This window comes from Gorilla gorilla, chromosome 1 (assembly GCF_029281585.2).
Source record: "Gorilla gorilla gorilla isolate KB3781 chromosome 1, NHGRI_mGorGor1-v2.1_pri, whole genome shotgun sequence".
Taxonomy (NCBI): domain Eukaryota; kingdom Metazoa; phylum Chordata; class Mammalia; order Primates; family Hominidae; genus Gorilla; species Gorilla gorilla.
Genome location: NC_073224.2, coordinates 46,002,534 through 46,020,108, shown reverse-complemented (window position 1 = coordinate 46,020,108; position 17,575 = coordinate 46,002,534). Strand labels below are relative to the sequence as shown.

Sequence of the window (17,575 nt, the reverse complement as noted above, 5' to 3'; positions counted from 1 at the left end):
AAAAAAAATTCTTCAAAACAAATGAAAATAGAGACATGACATACTAAAATCTCTGGGATGCATCAAAAACAGTGTTAAGAGGAAAGTTTTTAGTTCTAAATGCCTATATCAAGAAGATAGAAAGATCTGAAATTAACAACCTAAGATCAGAGCTAAAGGAACTAGAAAACAAGAACAAGCTAAACCCAAAGCTAGCAGAAGAAAAGAAATAGCAAAAATCAGGGCAGAACTAAATGAAACTGAGACCAAAAACCATAGGGAGGATCAACAACACAGAAGGTTGGCTCTTCGAAAAGGATAAACAAGTTCGATAGACCACTAGCTAGATGAACAAAGGAGAGAGAAGCTCCAAATAAGCATAACCAGAAATGACAAAGACAATATCACAACCAATCCCACAGAAATATAAAAGATCCTCAGAGACTATTATGAACATCTCTATGTAGACAAACTAGAAAATCTAGAAGAAATTGATAAATCTCTGAAAACACATAACCTCTCAGGATTGAATCAGGAAGAAAAAGAAATCCTGCAAAAACCAATAGTGAGTAATGGAATTGAACCAGTAATAAAAAACCTGCCAACCAACAAAAGCCCTGGACCAGATGGATTCACAGCCAAATTCTACCAGATATACAAAGAAAAGCTGGTTCCAATCCTACTGAAACTATTTTTAAAAATCGAGGAGGAGGGACTCCTCCTTAACTCATTCTACTAAATCAGCATCATCATGATACCAAAATCTGTCAAAGACACAACAAAAAAAGAAAACTACAGATCAATATCTCTGATGAACATAGATGCAAAAATCTTCAGCAAAATACTAGGAAACTAAATCCAGCAGCATATCAAAAAGTTAATTCACTGTGATCAAGTGGGCTTTATTCCTGGGATGCAAGGATGGTTCAACATGTGCAAATCAAAAAATGTAATTCACCATATAAACAGAATGAAAAACAAAAACCATGTAATCATCTCAATAGATGCAGAAAAAGTAGTCAATACAATCCAACATCTCTTTATAATGAAAACCCTCAACAAACTGGGAATTGAAGGAACACATCTCAAAATAATAAAAGCCATCTATGACAGATCCACAGCCAACATCATACTGAATGGACAAAAGGCAGAAACATTCCCCCTAAGAACTAGAACAAAACAAAGATGTTCACTCTCATCACTCCTATTCAACATAGTAATAAAAGTTCTAATCAGAGTAATCAGACAAGAGAAAGAAATAAAGGGCATCCAAACAGGAAAGGAAGAAGTCAAACCACCTCTTTGCTGATGATATTATTCTATATCTAAAAAACCCTAAAGACCAAAAGTCTCCTAAATTTGATGGCTTCAGGAAAGTCTCAGGATACAAAATCAACATACAAAAATCAGTAGCATTTGTATACACCAATAATATGCAAACTGAGAGCCAAATCAAGAATGCAATTTCATTTGCAGTAGCCACACACACAAAAATAAAATACCTAGGAATACATCTAACCAAGCAAGTAAAAGACCTCTCCTGGAAGAACTATTAAATACTATTTAAATAAATCATAGACAACAAAAACAAACAGAAAAGCATTCCATACTTACGAATTGGAAGAATCAGCATCATTAAAATGTGCATACTTCCCAAAGCAATGTACAGATTCAACACTATTCCTATCAAGTTACCAATGTCATTTTTTTCACAGAATTAGAAAAAAACTGTTCTAAAATTCATATGGAACCAAAAAACAGCCCAAATAACCAAGGCAATCCTACACAAAAAGAGTAAAGCTGGAGGCAATCACATTATCCAACTTCAAAGTACATTACGAGGTTACAGTAACAAAAACAGCACGGTACTGGTACAAAAACAGATGAATACACCAATGGAACAGAATAGAAAGTTTGAAATGAAGCCACACACCTAAAACTAACTGGTCTTTGACAAAGCCAACAAAAATAAACAATAGGGAAAGAATACCCTATTCAATAAATGATACGAGAAAATTGGCTAACTATATGCAGAAGAATGAAACTGGACCCCTACCTCTCACCATATACAGAAATTAACTCAAGATGAATTAAAGACTTAAATATAATACCTCAAACTATAAAAATCCTAGAAGAAAACCTAGAAAACACCCTCCTAGATATTGACCTAGGCAAATAATTTATGCTAAGTCCTCAAAAGCAAATGCAACAAAAATTAAAATTGACAATTGGGGTCTAATTAAATGAAGAGCTTCTGCACAGCAAAAGAAACTATGAACAGAGTAAACAGACAACCTACTGGATGGGAGAAAATATTTACAAACCATGCATCTGATAAAGAACTAATATCCAGAATCTATGAGGAACTTAAATCAACAAGCAAAAACCAAATAACTTCATTAAAAAGTGGGCAAATGACATGAACAGATGCTTCTCAAAGGAAGACATCCTAATGGCCAAGAAACATGAAAAAATGTTCAACATCACTATCATCAAAGAAATGCAAACCAAAACCACAAAGAAATACCATCTCACACCAGTCAGTATGGTTATTGTTAAAAAGTCACAAAATAACAGATGGTAAGGTTGGGAAGAAAAGGGAATGCTTACACACTGTTGGTGGGAATGCCAATTAGTTTAGCCCCTGTGGAAAACAGCTTGGAGATTCTCAAATAGCTAAAAATAGAATTACCATTCGACCTAGAAATCCCATTACTGGTTATAAACCCAAAGGAAAATAAATTGTTCTACCAAAAAAGACACCTGCACTCATATGTTTATCACAGCACTATTCACAATAGCAAAGACATGGAATCAACCCAGGTGCCCATCAACAGTAGACTGGATAAACTATGGTACATATACACTATGGAATACTACAGAGCCATTAAAAAGAACAAAATCATGTCCTTTGCAGCAACATGAATGCAGCTGACGGCCATTATCCTAAGTGAACTAATGCACAAACAGAAAACTATGTACCACATGTTCTCACTTACAAGTAGTAGCTCAACATTGAGTACATATGGACACAAAGATGGGAACAATAAATACCTGGGATTCCAAAACTGGGGGTGGGGGTACAGAAGGGTCCAAAACTGGGCAGGGGGTAATGGTGGTGGGTGGAAGGGTTGAAAAACTATCTACTACTGGGTAGTATGTTCACTACTTGGGTAGTGGGATCACTAGAAACCCAAACCTCAGCATCATGTAATATACCCATGTAACAAACCTGCACACATACCCCCAGAATCTAAAATTTAATAAAACAAACAACCACAAAAAGAGTATGGGCTTGGTGATTGCCAGGCTTGAGCTACAATTCTAACTCCAATTAGCTTAATGGATCAGGAGCAAATTATTTAACCTATCTTGGCCTCAGCACCTAAGTGAGATACATGTAAATGCGTTAACTCATACTTGGCAGATGAGACAATAAATTGGGATGGTTATTATATTTTATGCTGGCACCAGGGGTATCTGCAGAGGCTGAGAGACCTCTACAATCAGGGCCTGGGGGAGAGAAAAAAAAGGGAAAAGGGGCTATGAAATATACAGGAAAAGCTTCAGAGGGACAAAGAAGGAAAGATGTCTCTGCCGATACCATCTTTTAGCCAAGGCTTTAAGAATATACACCAATAGGCCAGGCGCGGTGGCTCATGCCTGTAATCCCAGGACTTTGGGAGGCCGAAGCAGGCAGATCACTTGAGGTCAGGAGTTTGAGACCAGCCTGGCCGAGATGGTGAAACCCTGTCTCCAATAAAAATACAAAAAATTAGCCGGGCGTGGTGGCAGGCACCTGTAATCCCAGCTACTCGGGAGGCTGAGGCAGGAGAATTGCTTGAACCCAGGAGGTGGAGGTTGCAGTGAGCCGAGATCGCACCACTGCACCCCAGCCTGGGCAACAGAGGGAGACTCTGTCTCAAAAAAGAAGAAGAAAAAAAGAATGTATAGCAGTAATAAGATGGAGGGACATGCCCAATATTGGTTGGTAGATTTGTATATTTTTGTTGGTTGGTTGGTTGTTTCACTGATTGACTCATTCAATTATTGAACATTTACTTTGTACCAAGCTCTAAAAAAGCTGATCAAGTCAGAGAAGTGTGGCCAGGTAGGGTAGTTCCCGCCTGTAATCCCAGCACTTTGGGAGGCTGAGGCAGGCGGATCACCCGAGGTCAGGAGTTTGAGACCGGCCTGGCCAACGTGGAGAAACCCCGTCTCTACTAAAAATACAAAATTAGCTGGGCATAGTGGCACATGCCTGTAATTCCAGCTACTCAGAAGGCTGAGGTGGGAGAATAACTTGAAACCAGGAGGCAGAGGTTGCGGTAAGCCAAGATCATACCATTGCACTCCAGCCTGGGCAACAAGAGTGAGGGGGGGTGGGGAGTTACCTGGAAGTATAATGAGAGCTACAAAGAGGTGATTGTTGCTAATTGGATTAAAAGACAAGGGGCTTCATCTAGACTAGAGAAATTAAAGAGAAGATATATGGACTCAGGGTCCCATTATGAATTCAAAATTTCAATCTAGAAATCTAAGTTAAGCACAGGCAGGGTAAAGACCATTAAGTGACATTAGTAAAAAGTAAATTGCCAACAACAAATTTTGCAGAGAGATAAACCAAAACAGCATGGACCTCTGACATACATTATACCAGATATGGTCTGCATGGACATTTGGTCTGGAATAGATTCTTTATGTGAGCTCATATGCAGGCATTCAAAGTTCCCTTGGAAATGGGGGAGAAGTAACATTTCTTTTTATTAATCTAACATCTTATAAAGTAGTTATTGTTATCAGAGGAGAGGCAGCCTGGATTCAAATCCTGACTCTGCTTACCAAAAGCAAAGGCTAGAATAAAAACCTCCATGACTTACTGTCAAAATTTGTAAGGACATGCTCAAAACCACAGAGCACATTTTTAAGAGTAGAAGGAACAATAAATAGGAAAAAGGAAGTCCAAAAAACTTGGCAGATGGGTTTGAAATATGAAATTTGGCTAGGCCAAAGAAAGAATGAGAAAGTAACTTGCAAGGAGGGACTTTGAAGCTAGTTAGAAAACATCCTTTGACAGCCTTCTAGTATTAGCACATGTGAAATGCACTTTGAAAACATGACTGGCTGCTCACCAGAAAATGAGTGGGCCACTGGGCATTTGTAAGAGGTGGGAGGGGAGCTGAGTTGAGGAAGATGTTTAGAAATTAGCGAGACCCTGCCAGTAATCTCTGTTTGGGACTTTACTGAGGACCAGGTGATAGAGATTCCCTGTGCTAGAGTATATTTTGGCTTCTTGATGTTTCAGAGGCAAGACCTGTTCGCTCCACAAGTCAGTGATCATTTGAGCTGGAAGAGACACTAAAGAGCAATCTAGACCCTGCTTCCTAAATGTGCTCTGTAAAACACTAGCTCTAGTGGATTTTAACAGGTATTTCATAATAGATAATACTTACAGATATCATTCAAAATTTTAGGGAGCACATGAATGAGAAATCTTGGGTTAAACATCTAAGACATCAAGAAGCCAACTTGCTTGCTTGAGGATGAACTTCTGATCTAGGATCCATTAGCACTACCCTTATTATGCCTCAACTACATACACCTAAGAAAATATTATTAAGGATGCTACTCTCCTCCAAAAGACTGCACTAGCCTTATACTCTTCTAAGCTAGGCCAGATCTTTTCTAATTTGTGGTAAACACTGTATGTAACAGTACATCAAGTAACTTGATGAGTATTAAAAGATAAGTTACAACTTTCCTCCTCCTTCCTCTCTTCCACATCTGACTCTACCATTCCCTCCATTCATTCTGTTATAGGAGGAATCAGATCCATTTTGAATCCAACAGAGCCATTCTTCACCAAACCTCACTGATGAACCACCTGGATCTCTAGGGCTACTTGAGGGGCCCAGGCTCAAATTTTAGAATTTTCTGTTCAGGAGATTTCTAGATGTTAAAATTCAGTCCATCACTTCTTTTTAAAAACTTTTAGCACCTGATGGGATCTAAGTCCCAGAAAAGCTAACTAATACATTTGACTGATTTTATTGTCATCATTCTTATCATTATCATCATCTTATCATAATTATAGCCATACAAACATTGAAAATTTGCCATGTCAAAGCATGCTTCTAAGGCCTCTATTTCATACCTGAATAAAGTAGGGCCTAGAGAGGTTAGGTAACTGGCCTGAAGTCACTAAGTAGGGCCAGGATTTGAACTCAAATACTCTGACTGCAGGATCCACATTTTAAACCACCAGTCTAGTACCTCCATATGATTATTCTACCAGCCAAACTATTATGGCTCCTATTCTTCTTTGCTCTGCTGCCCCCATTGCTATGAATAATGGAAGAGAAATAACACAGCTACATGCTTACCACATGTGAGGCAACATGCCTGGCACTTTCTCACTCTTTCCCATCACTACCATTTGGGGTAGGCGATGTAGATCCACAGAAGACCACAAGGTATACTTGTTCAATGCCCACCCATCCTGACCCCCTGCCCCAGCTAGCAAATGGCAGAGCCTGGATGTGAAGATCTAGCTTTAAAGCCCGTGTTCATTCCAGAACTTTAGTACTTCCTTAAAAATAGCCAGACATAGCCTGACTACAGTTTAAGCTAATTCATACATAATGAAGCATGGAGCACTTTTATTATCTTCCACCTCCAGCATCATCATGGGGTTCTGCTAAATGTTCTCGGGGTACTGGGGAACACCTGAGGACCCATGAAAGACTGCACAGGTCCCTAACATCACTCACTGATCCTCTTGAGGAAAACGGAACTTGATTTTGATTTATAGTTTGTTGTTCTAAAAGAATTATGGTCATGTCACTCACATCATCTCTCCCCCTCCCCCGACTCCTAATTCCAACACCATGATTTTATTATCTTTTTGGCTTGACAGACTAATAGATGATTTTAATTTCACAGAAGCCCACATAGGAGGGATGACAAGGAAAATATGGGCTATGCAGATATCATTTTTAAAACTTAGGCTATGATGATTCAGGGGGGAAGTGGATGACATTTTTAAGTACCTAGCTTTATGGTCTATCTTTCCATCTTATCAACCTTCCACAAGAATTTGTTCAGGGAGAAAATTTAAAAGCTTTCCAATGCCACTTATGAGCAGAGCTTTCTCCAAGCATTCAATGCTTTCATCTTCTCTTCTCCAGAATAAAATGCTCTTTGGTTAAAGTGGGCTAGAAATGTACATATGGTATTCAAGACAGTTCACTATGGCAACCTCAGTTTTAGAAAACAGGCATTAGGAGGGCTCAGCTTTGAGAACATCAGTAACTATAGTCCCAGCTCCCTCCCAAACTCACTAAGTTGGGGCTTTAATCAAACTAAAAAAAATTCATCCTGGAACAAATTAATATAAACAAACACTGCACAAAACAAACTCAATACACAACAATATTGGCTTTAAAAATAAAGCCCTACACACAGAATGAGAACCGCCCTCCCAATTACCTACGTGCCAATTATCCCATGCACTGACTGCTGTTAATTACCTAATTGCTTGTCTGCAGTACATCATTTAATTGTGGTACATTGCTTCTACTGTCCTAATGATCAGCAGGAGAACGTAATTCCCTAGGACCTGGGGAGTGAAACCTTATCTCAGGTTGAAAGGAAAGTAGGGCCCAAGTGAAACATCGACTAAAGAAATGTCTGGTTATTAACCAAGGGCAACAAAGTGTGAATTCAGAACCTCTAAGACTGGAGGTGGAAGTAGGGTATGGGCAGTGGGGAGGAGAAAGGGAAAAATATGTATTGAGTGATTCCTGCAGGTAATGTGTCACTTTTTCTTTTTGTTTGTTTTACTGTATGTAAACTTCTCAATAAACCCAATTAGGGCAGCCATAAAAAAGAATGAGCTCATGTCCTTTGCAGAGACATGGATGAAGCTGGAAACCATCACCCTCAGCAAACTAACACAGGAACAGAAAACCAAACACCACATGTTCTCACTCATAAATGGGAATTGAACAATGAGAACACATGGACACAGGGAGGGGAACATCACGCACTGGGGCCTGTTTGGGGTGTGGGGGGGCAAGGGGAGAGAGAGCATTTGGACAAAAACCTAATGCACGTGGGACTTAAAACCTAGATGATGGGTTGATAGGTGCAGCAAACCACCATGGCACATGTATACCTATGTAACAAACCTGTACGTTCTGCACATGTATCCCAGAACTTAAAATAAATAAACAAAATGCAAAAAACCTAATTAGGAAGGACTTGTATCGGCCCCTTTTCACAAACAAGGAAACTGAGGCTCTGAATGGTTAAGTAATTTGCCCAAAGGCACACAGCTGGTCAGCAGTCAAATCAGTATTCAAACATAGTCCTTAGACTCAAAGCATTGCCCTTTCTAGTGAGTTACTAATAGCATGGCCGGGTTAACCTGCTGCCTAACAAAAGCGAAATGTGTCATGCCTCCCACACCCATCACACCCAGCTACTTGCTGTGTGCCTGTCACTACGAGGGGGAAATTTGTCACATCTCCCAACCTGGGGTATTACTGTGGTTTTACCGTACATGTTTCTGAGTGTATTGGCGGTCGCAAAGGCCACTGGAGAAAGATACTTAGGAGACAACTCAAGCCACTCCTGAAAAGTTAACAGACTAGAAGAATGCAGAAGCCAAAGAATGCCAATATGGGAACAGCTGAGAGCCACACTTCACTGAGGCTACCATAGAATGTGACACTGCTTAGCCAGAAGAGCACATGCCAGGTTTGGAATCTGCCACTTATTAACCGGGCAACCTTGGAAAAGGGGTTTTCTTCCTCACAGGGTCCTAGTTTATTCCACTGAGAAATGGGAATGATACAGTAATGTCATGAGGCTGTTCCGAAGATGTAATAAGCTGACATACACATACTGATACTGTGACGTAGCTTGTACAATATCTGGAGTTGGTAATAATTTACTATTTATAGTCTGCAAAGCTCTGATTACAGACACAAGATGATTCTAGGCTTTGAGGAAAAAGCGCATAGACCTTGCACCCTAGAGAGCCAAGGGTTTGATGAGGAAGGCTCTACTTCCCCTTCTTTTCATGAATAGCCACAAGCCACCTCCCTCAGAAGAAACAATAGCGCTGTGCTTTTCTTTTGTGCCTCCCTCTAGACTTCCTGTTAACTGACCTAAGAGCTCAAAATAGCCTGATTTTTCCCTCCAAGAATGGAACTGGCCAAAACGGTGGGCAAATGCTGACCTCTTCACTGTCAGGAGCTGAAGAGGCAGCAAGGCCAGCAATGGATTCCACTTCCCAGAGTGACTGATCCCTCCTTTGCTGCAAGAGGTGCAGAGAACCTGCAGATAACACCTACCCCACAAAACATTGCGCAGGGCAATAACCCTGCATGAACAAAGGCAGAGGAACTGCCTTCTTTTTACTTTACAAAAGGCACAGGATAATAAAGAATAGGGTATCAATCAAGTGGATGGAACAAAATAACAATAACATACAAATGAATTGAGCACTCGCTATGTAGTAGTAGGCTTCATGTGAGCTTTGCAAATATTATCTTATTTAATGCTTGCAACTATCCTACAAGTTAGAAATTTTCATCATCCCCATTTTACAGAAAAGGAAGCTTTTATAGCTCATCCAGAATTATAGAAGCAATAAGTGGCAGAAGCAGGACCCAGACCAAAGTCTCACCTGGCTCAGACCTCACAAGCAAGAAAAACTAAAGGCCAAAATGCTGGATTTGCCTCCAGGTTCCGCCTCTTTCATCCTTGTCTGTGCCCTCATGTGGCTTTGGAGGAAATGGAGAAAGGCAACAGTTTCTTCCTGAGTTGGGTTCCAATAGCAGAGCTGAGAGCTAGGTGATGTTCATACCCTTGGATTTAGGGAAAAAGGGATGTGGCTTAGAATACAGAGGCTAGAGTAGAACAGGAAACTGTGATCAGGAAGACTTTGGCCAAGGTGTCACTTCTGGCTCCAATTCTTTCATCCCAACCCAGCTCTGTGACCTTTCTATAAAATGTGAAATGAGGGTGTTAGGGAAGTAGAGAAGAGATTGAACGGTTACCAAGTCATCTTCTAGCTCAGAGTCTTTGCTGCACATTGGAGAAGATCAACAAGATCAAGAAACTCCCTAGACAGATGTCAAAGGCACTGTGTTGTCAAGAATCTTAGCAAATAAAACACTTAATTTTGCCAAGATAGAAACAGCTACAACAATACACTTTACCAGGAAAAAGAAATAGCTAGGAGAATAATTCATGCATGTAATGTTCTTGTCTTCCATGCCCTACGTAACTACGAATTAATTCTCAGAAGGACACAATGAGAGACTACAATGGCAATAATAAAATGACAAGCCTCTTTTTTTTTTTTTTTTCCAAAAAAGAATGGCTACCTCTTTACACAAAGGCTTTCACTAAACTTCCTCTGGATCCATACCAGACTCATACATTGTCACTTAGAGTTAGAAGAAAATTTGAAGGTCAGCTAGTTTGACTCTCCAACAGTCGCCTAAGTCCCTTCCACAATGTTTCTGAATATGGGTACCTAGGAGATGCCTAAGTACCCTCATAATAACAAATTTGATACACTCAAAGCAGCCTATTTCATTCTTTGGGGAGCTCTGATTTTTTTCAAAAGACTTTTTATACTGTGCCAAAATCTGTCTATAATTTTGGTTCTTCCTCTGTACCCTGTGGCTATAAAAAATCCTCCACAACAGCCCTTCAAAAATGTAGCCCCTGCGTCTTCTCTTCTGCAGAGCTATCACTCTGTACTTACAGAAAAAATCTGACCACTGAGGTGTCATTGTTTTTGTTGTCATTCTTGTTTTTTTTTTAAAGACAGATTTACTTGAGCCACAATTATTCCAAGAAGATTACTCCTCCAAATAACCCAAACTGCATATTTTTTCAACCTATATTATCAGCAACACTGAAAGCTGATTATAATCAACTTGCTTTCATAGAAAGAAGGAATACATCAAAAAATAGCTTATAAGAGAATCCACTTGGCTAAATGTATCACCAGCAAGCATCCCATGTTCCCAACCAACAGATCAACCAGGAAGAACATTGGATGCACATTTCTCCACCACTGCCCACCCTCCACTAGAATTTAAATGGCCAGGTTTCAAACCACAGAACTATAAAAACCATCTTGCCACAGTCTTGCATTTTATTATGTGGAAGTTGAGGCCCAGAGTTGAGGCCCATCTCTTTCTCCTTGCCATCCTCAAATATTTATTAATTCTAGGCACCCCACACTTGTTTATGCACTGAGGATACTAAGGCACCAAGCCCTTGCCTTCACAGGTCTCTGTGCAGGGACCCACAAGATAGTCCAAGGGATTTAAAACAGGTGGAGGAACATTGCTGGGGTAGCCCCGTGACAGGCATTGGAACCTTGTACAAAGGACTTAGAAGACAAAGGGTCGTTTCCTTTCTCCAGGCTTTGCTCAAACTGCCCCTCCCAGTAGATCATTGGCCCCTTCTGTTAGGCAAACTCATTCTTTGGATTCAGCTCAGGTATCACCCCTGACAATTAATCCTTGACTCCCTTTAGCTGTCCCCCTCCTTTATGCTCCCATAATACCTTGTTCAAATCACAATCACTGTACTTAGCACTTCTACGCATTTATCTTTCTTGCGTTAATCTTTTCCATTAGACTTTAGGTTCCCAGAGATAGGGAACTGAGTATCATTGGGTTTTATATGTCTAGTCTAGTTCAGTTGGCACAATACTGGGTTTGATGAATGAAAAAGTAAACATTTCAGCAGTTTTTAGGGCTAACAGGGGTTTGTCACACACAGAAAAGAATTCCAGGTTGAGAAAGCAGCAGGCAGAGACACGGCACTCTGAAGAGATGTGGTGTGCTTGGAGTACTGTGTGGAATTCTCATGGTGGCAGTTCAGGGTGGGAAAGGTGGGCATGGGGATAAGTGGTTGAGGTCGGGGCTCAGGGGTTAAGTTTGGGCCAGATGTGGACAATCACATACACCATGCTGAAATGTACAGATATTATCCTTTAGTCAGGTGGGAGACTGACAGATCAGATTTTTAAGGTTAGTCAAGCAGCCATAAGAAGGAAGCACTCCACTGAGGGCAGACATGAGGCAGGAAGGTGAGTTTGGAGCCCACTGCATGATCCAGCTAGGGCATGAGGAAGGTTTTTAATGAAGAGCTTTGTGTCCTGAGAATTCTGTGGGGGCCTTGAGGATGAAGGCAAAGTACTGACTTAGAGTTGAGCGCTTAGGCAGAACCAACAGGATCTGTTGAGTAACACAAGGCCTCAGAGAGGGGGAAGCAGCGTCAACGTTGATGCCAGGGTTTCTAACTTGGAACCCCAGGACAAATCAGACAATGTAAATAGGAACCATGAGACAGCGGGCAGGTTGGGAGAAAGATTATGAGGTCATTTTAGGAAAGATTCCTATGACAACCTTTCCATATGATTTCTCCAGGTGCAGAGCTATCTTGTTATTGTTTTAACCAAAAGAGTTAGAGAGATGAAGTGCAAGAAAATCCGTCATGAAAACCTCAAGAGTACAAGACCAATACTTTAATCCTCACAGAGATAGATGGAGGAGTTCTGATGATTTGAGAGTGAAAGAAACAACTTCAGGTCAAAGATCTTCTGGTTCTTAAACCACCAATCATTTCTCAACCAGTTTAATTGGGAGTTGAATGCAAAATATTCTCTAGACAAACAAATTCCATGTCTCTCTTATTCTCTGGACCCAACTAAATCATTTTCATATCTGTTAAAAAATTATCATTACTAGCTGGCAGGCTAATGGCTTCATACTACTCAGCAAATCCCAGTCACCACAGATAATTCAGTTTACATTAATTAAATGGCCCCACAGAGCCATGTTGCTGACTAGCAACCTCATATTTTACTCATCTTTTCAAAATGCTAGCAGGTCTAGATATTGATGGGGGAAAAAAAGCCACCTCCCTGCCCCCTCCACGCACATAAATCCCTTCTGCATCAAAATGGATCCATCTTCTAATCTAGCAACATCCCCTCTCTCCTCCATCTTATAGCAAAAGCCCCACAGAGCAAACAACAAACAGATCCTCTTTAGAACCAATTACTCTACTTAAATAAACAGCAAAGGGACTTTTCTGGTCACAGTGATTATCCAAAGTGCACAGAGACTGTTCTTTGTAGAAAATAACTGAAACTTTTAGCTCACCCTCTTCCTCAAGTTGTACGTCAGAATCAGGTTCCGGGAGAAGGAATGGGAGAAGGCCGTGTAGAATTCCAGCACTTTCTGCAGGGCATCCCGCTTGATCACATGCAGATCACAGTAGGTCAAGGCCCTAACGTTGGCACAGGACTGGGCAAGGGTGGCTTCCTTCCAGAACACATCTCCAAACACGTCTCCTTTTCCTAAGGAGAGAAGGTTGTCATGAGGAAAGTGTTGGCCAGGAGAGGTCTGCCCGTCCAGCTGGCTTCCCTCTATTCCCCAGAATTGCTGTCCTTTCAGCATTCTGCAGATTGGGCTCAGAGAAGGCAAACGCTATTTTAACGTGAACCTTAATAACATCCTTAACAACATGCAGTTTAAGGAATGTTAAAGTAGTAGTTAACACATGCCAAAGTTTAATCACTTTGAGATCATTTATGTCACCTCCTCAAAGGGTTATCTTGATCATCCTATCCAAAATAGGACACACACACCCATTATTCTTTATCACACCCCCTTTTCCCCCTGTAACACTGATAATAATCTTTCATTATATTACTTATTTACTGGTTTATTGCATGTATCTCAACTTGATAGCTCATGTGTCTTATTCATCCACATAACACAGTGCCTGCACATGGTAGGAGCTCAACCAATATTTATAGGCAGAAGGAAAGAATGGAGGTAGACTGTGGTGGGTCTATATTAGTGTGACTGAGAGGTGAATATTTAAGGGAGCATGTGGACTCTTCATAAGAAATCTAACGAGCAAGAGAGGTTTCCTCTCTCTGGGATGATGCACATGGAAGAAGTTAGACAAGTGTAGAGTTCTCTCCTTACCATAGCATGTCCACCACCCTAAGGTTTATGTCTGTATGGTGCCTCTTTCTCATCCTCTCTCCCATACCTCCTTCCAGGGTATGTTCCTTACCCTTGCTAAATGTCCTCCTGGTGGTATAAAAATATAGGCTCTATATAAATGGCATCTCCAGGATCCTCTCTATCCCTAGCATTCCACAAGAATACATTTAATAAGTCAATAGAATAATGCTATGGACTGAATGTTTGTGCCCCTCCCCCTTAATTCATATATTAAAATCCTAACCCTTAGTGCAATGATGTCAGGAAGTGAAGCCTTTGGAAGGTAATTAAGTCATGGGGGTGGAGCCTCTCATAAATGGGATTAATGTCCTTATAAAAGGGACTCCTAAGAGCTCTCCTGTGCTCTTTCTATCATGTGAGGATACAATGAGAAGTAGGCAGTCTGCAAACCAGAAGGGGGCCCTCACCAGAACCTGACAATGCTGGCCCCTGGTCTCAGACTTCCAGCTTCCAGAACTGAGAGAAATAAATTTCTGTTGTTTATAAGTTACCCAGACTATGGTATTTTGTTATAGAAGCCCAAATTAAGAAAAGTACTAATCCCATATAGCCATATTCTGGGTCAAAGCTTTATCAAATCGTCTCTAACCATCTGCTTTTCACACCTAGGGATATTCTTCCTACCTTTGCCAGCAAGCAACATTTTAACATATGTCAAATGCAAAGCCTAATTCATTTCTGGCATAGCCTCTGGTTATAAATAGCTTAAAATGTTGTTTATCTTGCCTCTAAATTTTCAGCACGATAAACACAAATTTGAATCCCCAGGGAGCCAACGAGGAGTACGCAAGAGGAAGGAAAAAATGCTACAAAGGGTGAAAAGTAATGTATTCAAGGGAATTGTCCTCCTGTCCATCCAGATAGGCCAAGCTCCACAGCTGAAATCAAAGGACCTGTAGCTCGGTGTGTTTAATAGGCCAGCTGTTTTCCTGATTAAAGCTAAGGAGGTAATTATACTTCCAAGTACATGGATAGAACTTGACTTTACCTCAAACATCAAAAAGTATCCATTCTAAGTATGTAAGATATCTGCGGGCACAGCCTTCCCTAAGCACCTCCAGAATGTGAGCTGAAAAACATTTATACTAGACACATTACTTCACAATTCTCTATGTGTTTGTGGTTCTAATTTACAAAGATGGTTTTACTGAGTCAATGTGAATAGGATACATGCTTGGGGTAGCTTCCAGGCAAATATGTCTTTAAAACTGTGCTACTTAGATTCCCTTACCAAGTTCTTTTCTCAGTCATCTGTAACATGGGTGGCTAATTTAGGGCTGGGGTCAGTAGAGGGAAATGTTTCTCTCTGTAGGATGCTAACTGGCTTCCATGGAAATAGGCTCATTTATTGTGTACTCCCTAGTACTCAGTTGTAACCAACAAGGCTGGCCAATTCATTTGTAAATATTATATGTATTAAGCATTCTATAACCTCCCTATACTGCCCACAATGGCTCATGCACCCTTCATATTTGTGTCATCTTGTTCCTCTAGAGAATATCCTTCCTCCAGAACATTATGGTAGGTAGTTAAAAAATAGGCCCCACCCATTCTTTTCCATACGGTACACACATGCTGCAACTCACATCAAGAGGTGAAGTCTAATTCCCTCCCCTTGAATCTGGGCTGGCCTTAGTCACTGACTGGCCTCAACCAATAGAAAGTGGAAGAAGCGATGTTCTGGGATTTTGAGTGAAGGTCATAAGAAGCCTTGCAGGCTCTGCCTGGATCTCTTAGAACACTCATTCTTGGGACTCTCCCTCTTGGAACCCAATCAACAAGTGAGAAGCACAAGCCACACAAGGGGTCACATGTATGTGCTGTGGCCCACAGCCCAGCTGAACTCTCAGCTGACAGTCTCGACTGCCAGTCACGTCAAGAAGCCATCTTAGTTGTCCTGCTCAGTCCAGCCTTCAGATGACTACAGCCCCAGTAAATGCCTGACTGCAACCACATGTGGGAAGTGCAAGTGAGAACCAACCAGCTGAGCTAAACAGCCCACAGAATGGAAGAAACAATAATAAGTTTCTTAAGCCACTAAATTTAGGGGCGGTTTGCTACACAGCAATAGATAGCCAGAATACACAGAATCATGGAGCTTGAGACCAGCCTGGGCAACAAAGCGAGACCTTGCCTCTGCAAAAAATAAAAAATAGCTGGGCATGGTGGCATGCACTGTAGTTCCAACTACTCAGAAGGCTGAGATGGGAGGATTGCTTGAACCCAGGAATCCAGGAGTTTGAGACTGCAGTGAGCTATAATTGGGCCACCGCACTCCAGCCTGGGCTACAGAGCAAGACTCTGTCTCAAAAAAAAAAAAAATTACCTGCTAGGTTACGTAATATTCCAGCAGAACATCACAAATCATCCCAACTCTGAGCTGGCATCCCCCACTTCCTTCCCTGAAAGAATGATACAAGAGAGACCAAGGGGTGGCTCTAAGAGGGGCAGATTTTCCTCTGGAAGTGTCTTGAGTATCTGTGAGAAAATGTAGAATGTATAAAACCTGCAGTCTCCTATTGGGATGAAATGTGGTATAAGCCAGAACTATTGAGAGTAGAAGCTAGTTGATAATCTTGCCTGATTCGTATTAAGATTACTTCATCTAAACAAGACCCAATATATGAGTGTTATACTTTTCAAATGAATTTGGGAGTCATTTTTCTAATTATAAAAGAAACTATTAGGTAAAATAGTAGCACTGCATGTGCATGTAATTAACCATATATCTATAAAAATTCAGTTTATAAGCAACTCTTCAGGGGCATAGCTATTGCATAAAACAAGGGGCAACCATATTGTGGTTGGAATACACCATGAAATAAATAAGCGCATCTGTAGAAATGACAACATTCCCATTATGAAACATTTTCCAATCACAGGTTTTGACAGAAAAAATAAACGGAGGGTAGATCCTACTACAAAAAGTATTTCACAGTAAGATAATCATGATTAATCTGTAGGGTCTAAGAGTCTCAGTATTGTCATAACTTGAGTTGATTTTCAACCCAAATTGAAAATCATATAACTTTACTTCCTGTCAAGGCAGTAGTTTTGGTATAAATTATCTGTTAGTGAGATTTAAGAATGTAATATCAGAGGACCTGTCAGATCCAAAACAAACTCAGGACTATTCTGGCAAATGCGAAATGTTTTTATGACACACATAACTTGGGAGAACTGTCAAGGGGAAGGAGATAGAACATTTGGCAAGCTGCTTGTAAGTTACACACAATGCTGGAAATAATGACTTCCCAGGTCAGGGTTGCAAATCAGAAGCCCGGACAAGCACTACACCCACATTCGTTTCTTGTTTGCCAGTGTGTAAAATAATCATTCACTCAAGAACAAAAGGTACCCCAATGCACTCAGCAATCAAACTACTGGAGGCAATCAGCCTATTGATTTATTTATTACACTGAGGCTCTGGGTGCAGAATGTTAAAACTTAATGTTCCAAGTCTCTAAAATACTAACATTCTAAATGGACATTCTGAGCTGGGAAAAAAAAAAGAAGGA

At 40.6% G+C, this 17,575-nt stretch overlaps 1 protein-coding gene across 2 annotated transcripts in view; it reads right to left on the bottom strand.

Annotated features, from left to right (window-relative positions):
* Nucleotides 1–17,575, bottom strand: part of KCNH1 (potassium voltage-gated channel subfamily H member 1) — a 467,169-nt gene that overhangs the window by 85,312 nt on the left and 364,282 nt on the right. For both annotated transcript variants that reach the window (XM_019030269.4, XM_019030273.4), the window contains exon 10: nucleotides 13,182–13,378. In XM_019030269.4, the coding sequence (XP_018885814.1) occupies nucleotides 13,182–13,378 (197 nt within the window). The remainder of the gene's footprint in view (nucleotides 1–13,181; nucleotides 13,379–17,575) is intronic.